Source organism: Marmota flaviventris, chromosome 1, assembly GCF_047511675.1.
Source record: "Marmota flaviventris isolate mMarFla1 chromosome 1, mMarFla1.hap1, whole genome shotgun sequence".
NCBI classification, from domain to species: domain Eukaryota; kingdom Metazoa; phylum Chordata; class Mammalia; order Rodentia; family Sciuridae; genus Marmota; species Marmota flaviventris.
Window position 1 is genome coordinate 136053068 of NC_092498.1, and position 20455 is coordinate 136073522.

The 20455-nt window shown below is 45.4% G+C and overlaps 1 protein-coding gene across 1 annotated transcript in view; it reads left to right on the forward strand.

Moving 5' to 3' along the window:
- Positions 1-18175, forward strand: part of Vps37b (VPS37B subunit of ESCRT-I) — a 30555-nt gene extending 12380 nt beyond the window's left edge. Inside the window, exons 2-4 of the mRNA XM_027921346.2 lie at positions 13007-13178; positions 15008-15090; positions 15915-18175. Coding sequence (XP_027777147.1) covers positions 13007-13178; positions 15008-15090; positions 15915-16406 — 747 coding nt within the window. The 3' untranslated portion in view covers positions 16407-18175. The remainder of the gene's footprint in view (positions 1-13006; positions 13179-15007; positions 15091-15914) is intronic.
- The last annotated feature ends 2280 nt before the right edge of the window (positions 18176-20455 follow it).

Genomic DNA, 20455 nt, shown 5'->3' on the forward strand with positions numbered 1-20455 from the left:
TTTCTGTTCCCACACTGGAGTTGTCCACTTACTTGAGGGCCAAATGTGTTTGCTTTCAGACCTCTTTAGTCTAGTTTTATTTGTTTAGTAATTATGTGATTTCAGTAAACACTTTGGCAACTGATGAGTAATGACTGAAAAGAAAAAGAGTTTCTATGAAAACTGATGGGGCTGGGGTTGTGGCTCAGTGGTAGAGCATGAGGTACTGTATTCACCTAAAACTAAAAAATAAGTATAAGGGAAAAAAGAAAACTGTTAACTGAGTGCTTTAGAAAGAGTTAATATAAAGGATTTCACTAGGGGAAAAAACTCACTGGTGAATTAAATGTGGACTAGATTGAGGAAAAATTGAAGAATTCCTGGATTTTGCTTCCCTGTTGCTTGAGTACTGTCTGAGTTCTCACTCCATATGAAAGGATGTAGTCTATGTGAGAAAATAAAACTAGTGGACTCGGCCCAGTCAATTGTGTCGTGCATGCCTGTAATCCCAGTGATTTGGGAGCCTGAGGCAGGAGGATCATTGAGTACAAACAAGGCCAGCCTCAGCAACTTAGCAAGGCCTTGTCTCAAAATAAAAATTTAGAAAAGGCTGGGTATGTAGTACAGTAATACAGTGCCCTTAGGTTCCATCCTAGTACCACCACCACCACCACCACAAAAAAAAAAAAAAAAAAAAAGCAGATGTCTATGTGTCTATAAAGTGTTTAGCATATGTGTGCTTTTACCAAACTGCTTGGTTAACTGGTTCTGTGTGGTGGAGGATTCCCAGATTCTACTGTTGAGATTGTGATTAAGTCTACAGTGGGGCTAAGGTGACAACTCCCTGCTTTTGGGAGACCAGAGACAAAGGCAGTTAGCATTGTGATCAGTGTGGGCGGACCATCCTGTCTTCTGATCCTTACGTCTCTCCTCCACCCCAGTCTCCCGTTGTTATATGGCCAGTGATTCTAGTAAAGTAACATTTTATAGCACCTACAAGTATCAGAACCACTCACACCTGTTATATTATCCAAATAATAAGTCCAAAAAGTAGGGAAAGCTTGTGTTTTCTCTGAATATTTCTTCTAGGAAAAAAACAAACCCCTAGTATATTGTGCCTGCCAAATGTGGAAAACTGCCAATGTGTATGCCTGAGACTACTTATTTCTTCTTTAGGATGGTCCATTTATCTTTTAAAATATATTTTTTAGCTGTTGATGGACCTTTATTTTATTCATTTATTTATATGTGGTGCTGAGGATGGAACCCAGTGCCTCCACATGCTAGGCAAGTGCTGTACCACTGGGCCACAACTCCATTTATTTTTGAGTCTAGCTTTTTGCATTTCTGTGGTCACTTGCATTAAGTGAATGATGTGCTGATTTTTAGGTGCAACCCACTTCCATATGGAAGAGATTGAGTTTGGATCCTATTGCCTGCTCCTTTCAGAGGGAAGCAAATTTCATCTCAACAAGACTTTGACATTTTTTTTTTATAAAAAATAAAATATCTGTATTAATTTGATAATTGGAAGTAACATTTTGTTTGTTGAGTGGGTTGTCTGATGCAACTTTTGATAAGCAGCCAATAAACTTCCTTCCTGAGTAGGCTGTATGTAGCCTTGGAGATGGGTTTCACACAGCCCCCAGGATAGTTGTATTTTAGGACAGTTTCATAATGTTCTATGATTCTATGTTAGCTGTTTTTTCAAATCTTTAATTTTGTCACCATGTTAAAACAGTCTCTGCAGCTTTTTTTTTTTTTTAACTTCAGTAGAACTTAACATTTGAATTTAACGATGTCACATTAGGTTGTGTTTACAGTACACCTCTGGGATTGTATAGGTTTCATCTGAAAACCAGAAGTTAGTTGGAGAGAGTGGTGAGGTTCTTCATTGACAAGGTTATTTCTGAATGGAAAATGAAGTTGGGCTTTTTAATAATAACCTAACCTTTAATATAAAGGTTAGGTTATTATTATTATTTAATATAAAGACCAAACTCAAATTGTCTATAATTCCGGCAAACTTTACTTAAAATTAATTGGTGCGATACATCAAATGTAATGCAATAAGAGGAGATATCATTAACATTGCTGACTGCCTTTCTTTATCACCTAATCCATAAGCCTGTTGTATTTAAGGTCTTAATAGGTCTGAACTCTTTCACTAGTGGAAAGGTATAAGAGCTAAGATTTGTTTCTTTTTCATCTTTGAATTATAGAAAACTTTGAATTTAATTTTATCTGAAGAAAAATTCAGAATAAAAACAGGCCAGATGTAGTGGCTCACACCTATAATCCTAGCAACTCGGGAGGCTGAGGCAGGAGGATCATAAGTTTAAAGCCATCCTCAGCAAAAGCAAGGCTCTGAGCAACTCAGTGAGACCCTATTTCTAAATTAAAAATATAAAATAGGGGTGGGGATGTGATTCAGTGGTTGAGTGCCCGTGAGTTCAACTATCCTGGTACAAAAAAAAAAAAAAAAAAAATTAAAATTCAGGTTTCCCACCAAGAATAACCAGTATTCCTTTGAGAAGGGCCAGGCCATCATGACAGTGGGTGTTTTGGAGAGCAGGAGAGCAGTAATGTCAACCTCAGAGTTGGCTGGAAGGGTCTGCATGGGCCATGATGGCAATTTAAGCATCAAAGTGGTTGACTGCATCGAAAGATTAAGATGACTTTTGGTCATTTGGACCAATGATCAAAAATGACCAAGCTTACTGGTCATTTGGGGGGACTGCTTAGGCACTAACTTAATCTTCCAAAAGTTGGCTTTCAAAAAAAGAAGAAGAAGAAAGAAAGACCTTTTTTTTTTTTTTTTTAAAGTAAGGACTGGGGTTGTGGCTCAGTGGCAGAGTGCTTGCCTAGCATGTGCAAGGCCCTGGGTTTATTCCCAACACTGGTGGAATTGGGAGGAAGAAATAGGAAAAAGTGGGAGGATAGAACAAAGATTGACAAGATTTTGCTAATTGTTGACCCCAGGGAAAATGTTACCCATGGTTTCATCATACCTGTCTCTCTACTTTTGCTTTGTATTTGATAATGTCCTCAATATAAAGTTAAATAAAAGATGTAAGTAGTAATGAAATATGGATGATTCTTGGAACTTGAAAATAGATGATAGTGAACTAGTGAATCTTCATTAGGTTCTATGACAAAATCATGTAGAAGACACACTTGGAGGCAAAATATCCTGATGGTATCATAGCAGGTCACTTAACTTCCATAAAATTACATTTCCTTTCTCCTGGGTAAAAATTAAGACAGATTTGCCTCACTTTCATCAGAGGATGAAATGGAGATAATAATGTGAAGAGAAGGTAGCATAGTGCAGTACGTGTTAGCAGATATTGAAATGTGGAACATGCTAGCTGGTGAATGCACCTGTGATCCCATCTCCGCAAGGAGGCTGCAGCAGGAGGATCACAAGTTTAAGGCCAGCCTGTGAAACTTAGTCCCTGTTTCAAGAAAGACTAAAAGGGCTGTGATGCAGCTCTGTGGTAGCATGCCTCTGAGTTCCATCCCTAGTATTTAACAACAACAACAAAAAAAGTGGAAAATGCTGATAAGAGTGAAGTTTCCAGGTCTCCATCAGTAACTTCTTACTTAATTTAGTAGATCTTTAAAAATCACACCAACTTTTGTATTCTTCCTTTTGCTCTTGGGCTCTTTATTTGAAGAGCACATGCAGTCTGTGTGCAGGGCTGTACTGCTGCGAAGCAAAATGAATGGCCCGCCCCTGGACTCGGGCTGTGTGCAACTTTCAGAGCCTCATGTATGCAGATGATCTTGACTGAGGTTCTGGAGGTCCAGACTGATCTCTAATCGTTGGTTTCCCAGAGCCTGGCACTTGGGAGTGCTTCCTGTGGGAGGCCATCCTTGCACATGATTTGAGTTACCTCCCTGGCTGGGGAGATGCGCTTAAACACAGCTGTGTTAAAAGTCTTCCCCACCCTTTCCCAGGTCTGAGGGCTTGTCCGTGCAGAAGCTTGCCTGGCCACTGACCTGAAGACCCAATCGTTATCCTTGACCTTGGGATGCTGTCCCCCTTAACCTTCATTGGATGGGATTTTCCCTGGAATTTTTTATTCTCCAATAAAAGCTCACTCCCTGGCGCGCGTGCGCTCTCTCTTCTGTAAACCTTGCCACCGCATTAGGTGGCTGGAGGCGGGAGCTAGGAGAAGCCGGCTCAGAGCTGATATTAAAGGTAATGAGAGTCTGTCTCTTTAATTTAAAACTCACTAGCAATTTCTTATGAACCGAACCTTCTTTCATGAAGCCCGCACTGGACGCGTGCAGAGCTTCCTAAGTATTTCTTGAATCAATGAATGGAGCCATCACTTACTGTGTTGGAGCATGTTGTTGTTGTGGCCATGGTGAGCTGATGTCAAGGAACAGAAGTTTTATGGTGATTTCAAGACTCTCATGGTAACAGTGCTCACATACTGATAAGCTTTCCAAGTTCAATAGAGCTGAAGTTCTGCTGCAGAGAAAGGAATTATGCATGACCACTTACTTTGTGCCTGAGGTTTCTCCACTGGTGCTGCTTGTCTAGTTTTAGAGCAGTCGTTTTTCATAATCCCAGTTTTTTTTCCTTGTGTGTTTCTCTACCAAATTGTTGTCACTACTGTGGCAACTTGGAGTTCAGGTGATTTCCTAGGCAAAGTCTGTCGTTTGCAATGATAAGCAATAACTTATGATTTTACTGTTTAAAAATCTATGATAAACATTTAATAAAGCGAATGTTCAGAAGAGCTTAGCAAGATTTTAACAAAAACTGACAAAGAATATCCCAAGGCCCCAGCTATTAAGATTCTTAGGGATGAAACTGGTAGGATACTAGGATGGTCTGAGTACTGCACTCAGTTCTAGGACCAGGGACAGGAGCAAAGCACAGCTCTGCTCTTCAGGGGCTTAATGTCTTCATCCAAAAGTAGATATGAGCTTAAATGTCGCTTCACTTCTTTGAGAAAATAGCTCTAGAATTCAAGTTAAATCAGTCAGGCTTCTGGCAAGACATAGGCACATTCAACTTGTGGGATTTGATTATTATTTTTTCTTCCTTTTCTTTTACCCTCCCTAGCCCACCCCCTTTGCTACCTCCCTCTCCTGGATTGAACCACTGAGCTACATCTCATAAGTTGCCAAGGCTGGCCTTGAACTTGTGATCCTCCTGCCTCAGTCTCCAGAGTTGCTGGGATTACAGGTGTGCACCACCACATCCAGCTGGGGATTTGATTCTTTTTTATTTTTTTAGTTGTTGATAGACCTTTATTTATTTATATGTGATTCTAAGAATCAATCCCAGTGCCTCACACATGCCAGGCAAGTGCGCTACTGCTACAGCCCCAGTAGCTGTGGCAGTAGTTTTTTTTTTAATTGATTTTATTATTTTTTTTTAATACATGTCAACAGTGGAATGCATTACAATCCTTATTACACATCTAGAGCACAATTTTTCGTATCTCTGTATATAAAGTATGTTTGCGCCAATTTATGCCATTATACATGTACTTTTTTTTGCATTATAATTTTTTTAATATTTATTTTTTTAGGTGTAGATGGACACAACACAGTGCCTTTATTTTTATGTGGTACTTAGGATCGAACCTGGGTCCCGCCTGTGCTAGGTGAGCGCTCTACCGCTGAGCCACAATCCCAGCCCGCATTATAATTCTTTTTTTTTTTTTTTTTTAATTTATTTTTTAGGTTTTCTTCTGTGGACACAACATCTTTATTTTATTTTTATGTGGTGCTGAGGATCGAACCCAGTGCCCTGCGCATGCCAGGCAAGCGCGCTACCGCTTGAGCCACATCCCCAGCCCCTATAATTCTTAATACACATATATACCACAATTTTTCATATCTCTATTTGTATATAAGGTATGTTGACTCCCAATTCAAGTCTTCATAAAGAGATTTGATTCTTTTTTTTTTTTTTTAGAGAATTTTTTTAATATTTATTTTTTAGTTTTCAGCGGACACAACATCTTTGTTTTGTATGTGGTGCTGAGGATCGAACCTGGGCCGCACGCATGCTAGGCGAGCGCGCTACCACTTGAGCCACATCCCCAGCTCAAGGGATTTGATTCTTAATGGAGGGATTCCTCACAGGGAAAGAATGTGTTGAGACTCCAAGGGCTACTACAAGGTTGGCAATAGTTATACCCCCCTCCAGGCCCAGAGGACTGGACCGGGAGAGGGAGAGAGAGGCTTGTCTGTCTGTTGCCACATCATGCCAAGGGGACCAAGAGAATTACCCCCAACCCCTGCCACCACCATTTTACTCTTCTTCCACCCTTAGTTTCCACTGCTGAACCCAACCAGAGCCAGGGGCAAGTGACCTATTGAAGTGTCAGTATGGCTTCTGAGGCATAGAGCAAGATGGGAAGTGGATCTCAAGGCCAGAGGGAAGATTCCATCACTGGACTGGTTTTCTCTGGCTGCTCTAACTAATCACCACAAATGTTGTGGCTTAAAACAACAGGAATGTGGGCTGGTAATATAGCCCAATGCAAACTGTATCCTAGAATCCTAGCATGTGCAAGGCTCTGGGTTCAATCCCTACCACCACAAGCACAGACCAGGAATGTATTCTGTCACAGTTTAGAGGCCCAGTATCTGACATCAAGGTGCCTATGTTTCCCTGGGAGGTTCTACAGGCTTCCGGTGGGCACTGGCTTCCTTGGCTTATGATCACATGTCTCCAGACTTCATGTGGATTACATATCAATAAAGGAGAACCTCAGAGGGTCTAGCATTGTGTGGGTGGTCAGTCTAAGGGAAGTGCAAAGACAGCTCATAGCTATTATCAGGGCCTTGGTCAGGGTAGTGTTTGCAGCAGAGATTTGGGCAGGAGAGCCATCTGGACAGGAGAGCCATCTGGGATGAGCAGCTAGTGTGAGCAGAGAGGTGGAGGAAGGAGTGTCTTGTATGTCAGGCATGGAGCTTCTGCTTGTTCTCTAACAAAATGTTTGCTTGTTTATTAAAATGAGTGTGGATGTTCACTTTGGTTAATACTAGGCCTTCTGAAAATGGTGATGGGTAACAGTGCATACCTCTATTTTTTTACTGTAAGTAAACTATCTCATATCCCAAGTGCTTATGGATTTTGAGCATTCAACAGACTTCCACGACTATTAAGGATTACCATTCATTTAGGGCTGGGATTATGGCTCAGCGGTAGAGTGCTTGCCTAGCATGGGCAAGACCCAGGTTAGATTCTCAGCACCACATAAAAATAAAGGCATTGTGTTGTGTCCATCTACACCTAAAAAATAAAATTAAAAAAAAGAATTACCATTCATTTGTTTAAATTTACTAATCTAATTCAGTAATGTCATTTATTTTGCTGTGATGAGGATTTTATTGTAATATAGAGGGGGGGTCAGGGACTGCCCTGATTATTCTTGCATGAGCATGAGGAAGCTTTAGCTTGGAAATGTGGACAGATTTGTCTGCCTGGTGTTTAGGAAGGCAGTTATAATTATAGACGAAGGAGCCAGACTCTGGCCAGCTCAAATCAGAATATCACATTGTAGAAGCAGCTGGTTTGGAAACCATCCATTGGAAACCCAAATCCTTGACCTGGCACTGACCGGCAGAGCCACAGGCAATCTCCTTTCTCCGTCCCGGTGTCCTAGCATTTGTAAATATTGCTTTTGCAGTGGGAAGTTTCTGTTTTCTTTCTGAGTTTTCTATTATATTCCCTCAACCAAAATAAAAATTAATAACATGTACGTTTTAGAATAGAATGTGTGCTCTCAGAGCACTGATACATGAATGTATGTATCCCAAGAGATAAAGGTATCTCTACCTTTTTGCCTTGGACAAGTGAAAAATAAAAATAAAAAAATCCCTTGTACCAGGGATTGAACGATTGAACTCGGGGGCACTCAACCACTGAGCCACATCCCCAGCCCTTTTAATTTTTTTATTTTGAGACAAGGCAATTTTATTTTTTCATTTTTAAAACAAAGGCAATTTTTTTTTCTTTAGAGCATTCACCCTTCTGATTGTATTTATAGCTAACAAGGTTTTGTTTTCTTTTTTGTTAATTGTAGTTGGACACAATACCTTTATTTTACTTATTTATTTTTATGTGGTGCTGAGGATTGAACGTAGGGTCTCACACATGCTACAACCACAGCCCCCTAACAGGTGGTTTTTTTTTTTTTTTTTTTTTTTTTAGCTACACATGACATTACAATGATCTTGGCAATTCATACATTTGAATCATTGGGGTATAATTTCTCATTTTTCTGATTTTACAGATTGCAGAATCACACTGGTCATAGAGTCATCTATATACATACGGCAATCATGTCTATTCTATAACAGGTTTTTTAATGTAAGAATTTTTTTTTTATAAAATTATATGATTATTTTAATGATTCAACTTTTAACTATGATAATTATAAGTAGAGAAAAGTGAAAAAAATCCTATCATTCTGAGGTCTCTGTATTAACTGGGTGAACGCCCTTCAGGCAGCAGAAAGAGCTTCATGCAAAGGGAGCGTAACTATAAGTGCTGGTATTGTGCATCTCATTTTTCTTTAGAAGAAAAAAGGAAACTGAAGTGAAACTGGATGCATTTATAAAAATGTTTCTTTACCACAGAGAAATTATTATTTCCTGAAAAGATTTCTTTATGGTTAAGAAAAAGAATCATGAGAAAGATCAAGTTGGCACTGCTTTTTTCGGTTTCAGGTATGTTGGTACCTACCACGAAGAAGAGGACGAGAGGCAAGTTACCGTATTTTCTAGTCTGTCGGTTCCTGAAATACAGTGGCCCTCTCTGCTGATTGATAGTACAGATTTGGTTATAGGCATGGAGGCATTAGTCTGAGAGGGTGAAAATCAGGCTGCCACTTGCGCCTTGCTGCGAGGTGTGTATCCGCGTTCTTGGGGGTGCTGGTCTTGTCCTGGCCAGCTTGCCTTTGCTTTGTAGATGAACAAAAGTGGGTGTTCCTCATTCTCCTCAACTGGAACAAGGGAAAAGAATATTGAGGAGCAAGTCTTTTCCTCCCTCTAAGGCAACATCACAGGAGTGTTCTGCACCATTCCCGGGCTTAGGAAAAGCTCTACTGGCCCTTAGCACATGGCCCTTGCCCTAGCCCTGCCCCCGCTGCTGTGGTCCACCCCGAGGGTGCTCTGGTGTAGTGCCAGATGTGTCTGTATGAAAATGTCTGAATCCCCAAAGGGTATGAAAAATTAGGTCCCATGTAGCAGTCTTTGGTTGTCCTCATCTGGAGTCCTTTGGCCCCTTGCTGGCTGGTGCCTTTGTCTTTGTGTGTCCTGTTCAAATGAATTGCCTTTTGCTTATAGCCTGTGTTTCTGTTTCTTTCTTACAGGGCTTTTCTAATGTGTAGAGCAGGTGATTTCAACTTGATTTATATTCTGCGGGAAAAATATGTATTTTTTCTTTTGGAAGATGCATTTTACAGTGAATTTGAAGCCATGTTTTTCAGCCTAGCTATATATTGGAATCACCTGGAATTTATTTATTTATTTTGGTATTCAACGCTTGAGTGTTGCTGCCTTTCCAGGGGTCTCCTTGGGAGACCTACACTTACTGTGCTGCCCTTCCTTAGGGCGTTCAGGGAAATTCTGCTTTTGGAATTACCCTAAGAGTAACCCCCATGCATCCCGACAAAGCCTCATTCTCAAGTGACCTTATTAGGGGAACCCATCTGTTGCATAATGGATCTGAGGCTCTTATTCCTTAACAACAAACACAGCTCATGTTTTTTTCTTTTTTCTTGGTTTTTTTTTTTTTTTTTTCTTTTTTGCAGTACTGGGAGTAGAACCCAGGGCCTTTTGTATGTCAGGCAAGCACTCTACCACCGAGCTACATCCCTAGCCCCTACATTTTACTCTGTTTTGTTATCCACCTTCTTTAACTAGACTTTGCCTCAAATGACTTTGGGCTTTTTTGGGTGGGGGTGGGGCTCATAACTCATTCAGCAGGTCTTTGAGGTGGGGTTGCTGTGTCCCAGATGACCCACCAGGCCAGAGACAGCAGACATGCAGCTCATGTTCCAAAATGAGAGACTGACAGCATGAAACCAAATTTGAGTCTCACTGATGAAATAAGTAAGTGTTGTGACAGAGTGGCTGCTGGTGTAGATAGGATGACCAGGGAGGTCTCTGAGAGGATGAACTTGAAGGAAGAGGAGACCCAAGTGCCCGAGACTTGTTTGCCAATTTTCGGGCTGATGTGTTCAGCTCTGTTGACACAGGCATGTTCCCACTTCTCTGAATTCTCTGTGTCTACCTCAGAGCCTGACAAGTAATATTTGCTCAATTAATATTTATTGAATAAAGAATTGATTGAAATCAGAATAATAAAGTACATAGACTAGCAGGTCTGGGAGCAGGAGCCCATGTCCTGGTCCTAACTGTCCATGAGGTGAGGCCAGTGGGAGGGAAAGATATCAGCAATAGTTAACTTGAGAGGATCATAGATCTGAATGCATCTGTAAGAAATAATACTGAGACCTTGTGTCTCCTTTGCCTTATTTACCCCAGTGGCAGAATTGGGTGAAATTCTAGTACACTGAATTTTCACAGCCAGAGTATTTATTGACCCTGATCCCACCAGGGTACAGCACATAGAGCATTTCCATTACCATGAGGATCACACTCACCTTCCCCCTCCCCCGCCCCATTTTCCATTTACATGATTGTGTTTTTCAAGAATTCCATGTACATGGAATCATGAAGCACATGGGCTTTGGGGATTAATTTCATGTTGTTGCTCCATGTAATTCCCTGTAGCTTTTTCTCAGTGTCTTGTGTTTGATTAGTGTGTTCTTTTTTTTTAAATTGCTGAGTACTATTCCATGGTGTGGTTGTATGGGCACAGTTTATTTAACCATTCACCTGGTGAAAGACACCTAAAAACTGCTTCAGGATTTAGGCTATTATAAAGCCTTTGAGAGCATTCATGTGCAGGTTTTTGTACGTAAACTTTCATTTTTCTGGGATGAATTCCCAGGATTAGTAATTTCTGGGTGATATGGTAGTTAATGTGTTTGGTTTATAGATATAAAAAAAAATGCCCAGCTGTTTTCCAGAGTGACTATACAATGGTTTAGTTTTGTTTGGTCTTTCAAAAGACTTAACAGTTAAAGGAAAGACTTGCCTGCAGGACCTTGGTATGTAAAGCCCACAGAGCAAAGAGCACAGTGTTCTGGAGGATGTGGAAGGTGGGGGGGCCTGGGAGCAGGAGCTCCTCCTGCCTCCCAGGAACCCAGGTTAAAGTAGGTCTTTCCACCTCCAAGACCTTCCTTGCTTGCTGAAAGCAGCAGAACAAGATGTGAATGTTGCTGCTGTTTTAATTTTGGAGAGAGTGTTCCCAGTTTTTATAGTATTGAGCTCCTCTGTGATTGAAATCCTTTCAGTTTTAGGCTAATTTTTCATGGACTTTGGGCCTAGCTTGAGTTTGTCTGGGAGAAACAGATTATCTGCTGAGTAGAGTCCTTCTGCTCAGTGGTAAGGGGTCTCCTGATTGAGACATTGCTTTTTTTTCTTCTTCTTCCTTTGTTCTGGTGGTTTGGTGAGTCCCTATACTGTGTGTGTGTGTGTGTCTGTCTGTCTGTCTGTCTGTGTCTGTGCATCTGCCTGCCTGCCGGCCTGCATGTGTCTGTCTCATGGGAACTTTGCAAGAGTAATAAATGGGTATGGTGGGAGGTGGGGGGAGTGGAAGAAGCTATATCCAAAAGTATCAAAAGGAAGGAAGTAGTAGTGAACTGTAGACTGGGTGGGGTGGTAGAAAACATTAAGGGGAAAATGAGATGACTAGGGTGTGGCTAAGAAGAGCTCCTTAAAGGGAAACACAGATGTGACCTGGGGAAAGAATTGTTTGTTTTTGAAGCTTCAAATGCAGAAAGCGAGATGGCTGCCGTAGAAGAGCAGATCGTGAGTGATAGAACAATGTGGATTTTTTTTTCCTTAAGCACACCATCTCAGTTTTGACCTTCCCTTTTCCTCAGACTTCCCATTGCACCTCTCACCCTGGAGGTCTGTACAGTGTTGAGAGCCACAGCCGAAGGGGTCCCAGCAAACTTCTAGCTGCCAACTGATTGGCTCCTCTGCGGTGATGCTCATTGGATTGTTTCCCCGCCCTTTCAGACCACGGAGCTGCTCATTGGGGGACTTTTTTTGGCTCCGCCCATGCGACCCAGCCAATTGGCCTCAAGAGCAGGAGTGGGGGAGGTTGAGAGGCTTGTGGGAAGCCGGTGGTGGCAGTTGGGCTCTGAGGGTTTTCCTGAAGAGCTGTGTGGTGCGGGGTGTGTGTGTTCTAAAAATAAAGTTCGTTTCTTTTGACAAGTGGCTCCTGAATTGTGCCCAGCCAGACTGCAGCAGTACAAGTGGCCTTCTTTACCTACCAGATAGCCTGTTCTCATCATTTAAGAGGACTACAGGAGGCCCTTGTTGGACAAAATAAGTCCTCCCCACCTTGGGGAGTCAGCTTTGCTGATGGGGGAAGCCTGGAAGGGCTGGTGATGGGAAAGACGATGAGGGGGGATGCGGTCAACTTGGTTCTTTCTGAAGGTGTCTCAGCTGGCTTGTCTCATCTCTAAGCCTGATTAGGAATCATGCGCTGACATTATGCAAACTGGTCTCCCTCTGATAAAAGTGATTCTTCCTCTCGAGCAGCAGAAATTTGTTTTGAACAAATCCAGCCCTGTGTCTTTATAGCTGTTGACTTCTGTGAGCACAGGGGTAGTAAAGAATTCAAGTCACAGTGAATCATTGCAGTGAAAGCTCTGCTTGGAGTCCCAGGACAAAGCCCATCCTGGAAACATGTTGGAAAGGAAGCTGGCCATAGAATGGGAAGCAGCATCCACATGACATCCCTCTGACTAGTGGGACTTGGGTCTGGGCCGGCAGCATCTGCCCAGCATGTAGTGCCAGCCTGGACCAGCAAGGAAGAGCAAGCTCGTGGGGGTGGCACAGGGACCCTGGGGCCTTCCATGAATTAATACGCTGTGGTTCTCATCATCTTGTGTGTTTCTTATAGACGCAGACTCTTCAGCTTAACAAAGAAATGACACTTGCCAGCAACCGGAGCCTGGCAGAGGGAAACCTTTTATATCAGCCCCAACTGGACACTCGGAAAGCACACCTAACCCAAAAGTACCAGGAGCTCCAGGTTCTCTTTGAAGCCTATCAGATAAAGAAGACCAAATTAGGTAATTTTTTTCAGGGGGATCTTTTGAGAATAAAGAGTTGAGGGAAGGATACATTTCAAGCTGTTTTCCCACTAGGAAAGAAATATTATGGAAAAATATCAGATTAAGACATGACTCTGATGCAGCAAAGCAATAGTTTGTATATGGAATGGTGTTGCCAGGCCAGGCGCCGATCTGCACCCGTAACCCCAGTGTCTCTGGAGGCCGAGGCAGGATTACAAGTTCAAGGCCAGTCTGGACAGTTGAGCAAGACACTGTCTCAAAAAGAAATTGAGAGAGGAACAAAATGGGGGTGGGGGTGCACTGCAGCTGGTATATAACTTAGCGGTATTGCACCCCTGGCTTCAATCCCTAGTACTACAAAAAATAAAAATTGTGTTGCCGGTTTAGAAGAAACTTACTACTTTTTAGATTGAAGATTCTAGCCTGTTGCAATGGTTTATGCCAGTGATTCCAGAGACCAAGGCAAAAGGATCGCAAATTTCAGGCCAGCCTCAGCACTGAGACCCTGTCTTGAAAGAAAAAACAAAAAGATCTGGGGATTAGCAATCAAGATTCCACTTCCCCAAATAGCATAGAAAAAAGGCAGTTTTCTGAATTATTCAACGAACATTTTACTGTATATTTGACTTTCAAAGTTGATGGTAGAAAATATCATGTTAGGGGCTGGGGTTGTGGTTCAGTAGTGGAGTGCTTGCCTGGCATGCATGTGGCACACTGAGTTTGATCCTCAGCACTGCATATAAATAGAGGCATTTATAAAAAATGTATTATTTTAATGTCACACTTTAATTTGCAGTCATAACAAAGAGGCATAGGAATTGAATGTCATTGAGAGTCCACAGAGTGCTTTTGAGAGCTTTCAGGGGGGACATTGAAGTTAAATGAAATTGCATTAAAAATCATCCTCTTCAGTGAGATTTACAGTGGTGTCTGGTGTGTTTATTTGTTAGAGGTAAAAATTTACTCTTACACACCCGCCCCAAGTAGAGAAAAGAAGAAACTGGCGATGCCAGGTACTGGTGAGGCTGTGAACTCATGCCTAGGAGCGTAGGTTGCTAGAGCCACCTTGGAAAAGTCGTTGGCAGAACCTGCTGAGATTTACTGTGCACACTCTGACTTAGCTGTCCAGCCCCTGGGGACACCTAACAAGTGGATGTTTATGTCTTTCAGAAGATAAGTTTAAAAGGGGGGGGGCATGTGGTTTTATTGATAATAGCTAAATTTGGAAACAATCTAAAGGTCCATCTACAGAATGATAGGTAAACTGTGATGTTGACGCAGTGGACTGCCACACATCATTGAAGGGAACGGGATCAGCGATGTGTGCAAGACCTTGATCTCAGATGCAGTGTTGAGTGAGAGAAGCCAACACAGTGCAGAGCTTGCCTGTGGGGGTGGAGGTCAGTGTCCAGAACATGGCTGGGCATGGGCATGGGGATCCCTTAGGAAATGTCTGTCGGGTTTGTACATACGTTAGGATTTGAGTCACACACTTCAGGTGTGTGTGCGCTTGGTCAGTTATCACTTAATAATTGGAAATGTAAGGCCACGTGATTACGGTATTTCTATTGTATGTTCAAAAACAGCCCACTCTGTGGGACAGATGGTGATATTGGGAGTCCTGTTGTGTGATAATGCTGGCCACCTTGATACTTGTTTTGTGCTGCTGTTCTTCTGGTGGATTTAGGCCTTTGCCTCGGCTTCCTGGGGAGTCAGCTCTCAGGGGTGAGATCTTCCATTGCCTTCTAGTGAAGATTTTTGACAGGGAAGTGGGATGGTGTCTGGGTGGAGATGCCCTTTATTGTCATGTCTCTTACTTCTTCCAGATAAACAGTCTAACAGTGCTTCCTTGGAGACCCTGTTAGCGCTTCTTCAAGCAGAAGGGGCCAAGATTGAGGAAGACACCGAGGTAAGGCCAAGCGCTTTAGCGGAGGCCCAGGTCAGCAGGTCTGCTTTCTCCAGGACAGTGAGCCCTCCCTCTGTGGGCAGGAGGAGGTAGTACAAGTAGGTGTCATTGTCCAGGCAGGTGCCAGAGAGAGGGGCCTGGGGAGCCCCAGGGCAGTAAAGTACAGGTCCAAGCAAGGGTGTACAGTCACACTGAACCAGCACTGATGTCACGGGTGCCAGCAACCCAGCTACCATCTGCTGTGCTGTGGGTCAGCTGGTGGCTACACAGCCTTTTGGATATGTCCAAGTGAATACCAGGGGATGGGGAAACATCGGGGCTGAATGTCATGCAAGTCGGGGCAGGCAGTGTGTGGCCAGGTCAGTCTGTGCTGGTCTGATGAACCAGTAGGCTTTGGGGAGACCCTGATGGACACAAGCAGGTCTGTCAGGGTGCAGCCAAGGGGAAAGCCAGGAGGACTTGGGTTTCAGCTGACTTAGCTAGAAAAAGCTGAACTAGGGCAGTGGTGCCCCCTCTGTGCCAGGCAACCCAGCAACTTGGAGTGCTGCCCCTTTATTGTAAGGTTGGGTGCTGCCTGGCCTACTGCCTGTTTGGGCTTGTGGTTTGGGGAAGTGGGGCCCAAGGCAGGACCACCAGCTTGCCTCCCAGTGGCTCTTACCAAGGCGCACCTCCTGAGCCTGCATTGCTGACCAAGTGGCAGCACACGGGCACCTCAAGTCATTACCAAGGGGAGAGACTGAAGTACTCCCTGAGCCCTGAGCTGCGAAGGGGGCTCTCTTCCTAACAGCCTGCCTGCCCTGTAACCAAGTTTCTTCTGCCTCTTTCAGAACATGGCAGAGAAGTTTCTGGATGGAGAGCTTCCTCTAGATGCCTTCATTGATGTCTACCAGAGCAAGCGGAAATTGGCCCACATGCGACGAGTGAAGGTTGAGAAGCTGCAGGAGCTGGTGCTAAAGGGCCAGAGACTCCCACAGGTCGCGGCCCCACTGCCGCCCAGGATTCCTGAGCCTGTGCCTGCTGCCTCTCTGCCCTACCCAGTCCTGGAGGCCAGTGGGCCCCCCTCTGTTGTGCCTCGGCGCATCCCCCCGCCCCCGCCCCTGGTGCCTGCTGGACGTTTAGCCACCCCATTTACTGCTGCCATGGGCTCAGGACAGGCCATTCCGTACCCAGGATTACAGTGCCCACCCCTGCCCCCTCGGGTGGGCCTTCCTCCTCAGCAAGGATTCTCTGCGCAGTTCGTGTCTCCGTACCCTCCAGCTCTCCCCCAGAGACCCCCGCCCCGGCTGCCTCCTCACCAGCCAGGCTTCATCCTGCAGTGAGCACTAGAGCTGTCCTTCTGGGAGACGCCCTCTGCCTGCCTTGCCAGGTTCTGCACACAGAGGCTCTGAGCTCTGACTGTTGGGCCAAGGGCTTGGGAACCCTGGGCCAGTGTCCCATCTGGCTTTAGAACTGTAGGCCAGTGGTTTAGGAGTAGAGGCCCAGGTTTTGTGCACCCAGGCAGTGTGTACTCGAGGGCGTGGCCCGGCAGGCCTGTGCAACTTGCCTGTGCGTCCTGGGTGTGGTGTTCAAGTACCGTAGTGTTGATGAACTTGTGCATTTGGGAAGGAAAAAGCCTCTCTTCAACTCCCATTTCAAGTCTTGGTCCTGATGTTGCAGCCCTATTTAATAAGCATGGCTAATTATGTCTGTTATTTTCAGAAGACAGTGCTGTGTCTCGCTCCACTAGCTGCTGTGGCCCTGGAAAAAGACAGGTCTGCGTCAGCCAGCCCAGCGGTCATGCCCATGGCTGGCCACAAGGCACAGCTGCGCTGTCCGCTGAGTCTGTCTGGGGCTGTCATCACCGTCACCCCTTCTCCCCCACAAACCTGGCTGCTTCTCATGCTTCAGAGCCATGGGCAGTGCTTGTACTTGGCTCACTCCTGTTCCAAGGCCCGGGGTGGAGTGGCCCCGGGTGTGAGTGCGTGAGCTGGACTTTGCACAACACGCTGTTCCCAGCTCTTCGCTTTTGCCCCGAGCTAGCCCCTGAAGGTTTCTGTGAAGAAATACTCCCCTGGTATTTTTACTATATGTGTAATTTACCTGTTTTATATTGGGAAAGAACTTTTTTGAAACAAGATATTCAGGGAAACTTTTAAAATGCAAATATTGTTTTGAATAGATCAAAATGCAAATGAAGTAAATGCAATTTCTTTTCCTGAAAACAGTACACGGTCACACCTACAGGTGTCCGTGCTGTGCCTTAGCTTCACCTGGTGCCAGGACTCAGACACCTGCAAGGTGCCGGCCATGGCTGCCCTGTGGGCCCATGGGCCAGGCCAGGCCCCAGCAGCCCTGTATTCCTGTAAGGGCTTGTTTGTGACAGGTGGGAAGAAAGTCTGGCCACTGTCAACCAGGATATTCTCAGCCAGTATTCTCTGCTTCTGGCTGGCAGGCAGCTGGGCCTCAAGGCAGGTGGGCCCAGGGCCTGGTGGTGCTGCAGGTGCTGGGCAAGGGCACTGGAGGGATTTGGAGAAAGCCCACTCCCATGGGATATGCATCATACACCATCTCTTCCTTGCTCTCTGGGATCTTGTCTACAGGTGCCACATTTGCAGAATTCCCAGGGCCCAGCTGGGGAGGGATAGCATCTCACAGAGACCTGTGTGCTCATTGGAACTTAGAGCCCCACCCTTACCCTGTCACCTATGTTAGGCAGCCAGGGCCTGACCTGTTGCAGTGGGCCATAGGCAGGGCCACCAGCCTTTGTCCTCAGTTACCATACTCTCCTCTTGGACTTGAACTCTACTGTATTATAACTGTCCAGTAAAGAGAGAGAGCTGTGTAGGATGATTCACTGCCATGCCAATCAGGAGGGCTCGCCATGTTCTGTGAATCTTGGGTGAGTGCTGCCATCGTCCTCCCCTGAATACCTCTGCTGCTGGCCTCACTGGGAGTGGCCACAGCTTGGCTGTGGGCTCCAGCCAGACATGAACTCTGTGTGGGTGTTGTGAGGGGGCTGCCAGGCTGGCTTTGCCATTGCTGTCTGGGGCCTCGTCTGTTACTGGTTGTAAAAATGTAGGACCCTTTTTAATAAATTGAGAATGATGAATGATAGTTCTATCACTTCCTCGCCTGGGAATGCCTGTGAAGTGTTGGATTCTGGAGCATCGGTGACCGGAGTCCAGCAGGGATGCCAGCTGTGCCGCTGTTCTTAGAGTTGAAAACAAAGTCATGGGAGGCTGAAGGCTCTTCTATCGGGGGTTCCCAGCACTAACAGCAATAATGGGTGGGAAGAAGCTCGTTCCTGCTGTAAGAAATGTATCTTCAGGATCGCAGCCGCAGTGCTAGGGCGGGCTGCTGGGGATGACCTTGGGGTTTGGGCTTCCTCTGGCTTCTGCCCACATGGCAAGTGGTGGAGACTACTTCAAACATTTCTGATTGTCAAATGGTAGGATCTCAGTGGCCCTGACATTTTGCTTTGAGTGCTGACGAGCAGGTGTTTCAAGGGGACATGAAGGTCCATCCACACCAGGGCTGGATGAGGTGGTTTCCCTTGAGGTAGGAAGGAGAGACCTTGCTTCCTTGACTCCTTTGCAGAGCTATGTGTGCATCTTTGAGTGCCCTCCTTCCTTGCCTGAGCTGTGTACCTGTGCTCACTGCCCCTGGCTGAGTTGCATGCCATGCCCTCACTTGCCCACCACGCTTGGTTGAGCTGTGTGCCTGTTCCTTTGTATGTCACCACCCCTGGCTAAGCTGTACTCCCCTCACCCCTGGCTCTGAGGGTGCGCCAGTCTGGTGCAGGCTAGGCAAGTGCTTTATTATTGAGCCACACCCTCAGCCCTGAGCTGTGTATCTGTGCATACTGCCCCTGGTTGAGCTGTGTACCCATGTCCTCATGGGCCCACCATCCTGTGCCACAGGTGGGAGGAATTTCTATAGCTAAGCTATTAGGAAGGGGAAAGCTTTTGAGAAATCAGTTTGCCTTTGAAGAAAAGAATTTGGTAGTTTTTTCCCCCAGTGGCTGATAGAAAGCTTAGTCAAATCTGTAACCCCTCCCCAATGAGGACGTGACTTCACAGTGGGATTGTGGATGCTCTCCTCCCTCCTTTGGCCCTTTTTGGGTCTAGGAGGGACAGCCACTGATCTCATATGGTAGGTAGGCTTCTGATTTTTAGTGCAGGACACTTGAGGTGGTCTCAGTTCAAGATTTGATCATCGAGGACTTAACGTCAGATCGTTTCCTTGGATCACTAAATTAGCTGTCACTTTTATGTATTGTTTTAGTTGTAGGTGGACCCTATACCCTTATTTCTATGTGGTGCTGAGAATCGAACCCAGTGCCCCACGTGTGCCAGGCAAGTGCTCTACCACTGAGCCACAACCCCAGCCCATGTCAGCTTTTTGTCCTTGGCTTTTAGAAAGCATTCTGCCCGGGCGAGGTGGCACACACCTTTAATCTCAGTGTCTGTCTGTGCTGGAAGGCTGAGGCAGGAGTGCAAGTTCAAAGCCAGCCTTAGCAATTAGCAAGGTAGGCCCTAAGCAACTTAGTGGGACCCTGTCTAAAGGGCAGGGGATATGGCTCAGTGGTTAACTGTCCCTGGGTTCAACCCCTGGTACAAAAAGTGTTCTGAGCTTCCTGACTCACAATCAAGATGCTGTACCACAGGTGGGAGGAATTTCTGTGGCTAAGCCATTAGGAAAAGGAACACTCCATCCACATGACCGTGTCCTGTGGGGATTCATTGGTAGAGCGCTTTCACACAGTTTCTTGTCCTCCCACACAGCCTGCCTGGGCATGTAAGCCCTGTGCCCAGGGGCAGGGACCTGGGGGAGGCCCAGAATCTGAGCAGCCCTGTTTTACACTCTCCACTGAACCACACTGTCCTTTCGTCCAATAGATTTAGTGATTTTGCACTGGTCACCCCTCAGCCTTCCCTCTGGAGCATGCTTCTGGGGATCATGTGCTGGCAAGGCTGGCTGTGCTTTCTAGAACCTGGAAGCCCTTAAGTGCTAATGGAAGGGCTGCAATGTGGCCGTGACGGTTGAGTGCAGACCAGCCGAGAGGCAGGGTCCTGACCCACACTAGATCCCGGAATTTGCCCAACCAGTCAGCAGCCACCATCCTTTGTCCAAAGATGCATGGTCTCAGATAGGCTGGGGGACTAGCCACTGGCCCCAGATCAGGGGTTCCAGGCTGGGAATGGTGATGGCCTCTGACTTGGCCTCCTGCATTAGAGGAGGGTCTGAGTCACGTAAATCATAGTGGAGCCGCTCTGTGGTAGAACTGGCAGCAGCACTGGTGAGATTCCTGTGTCCCAAGTGCACCCACAGTCTCACTGTCCAGGACCTGGAGAGGGAATGCATGTCCCAGGAACAATGAAGAGGCAGA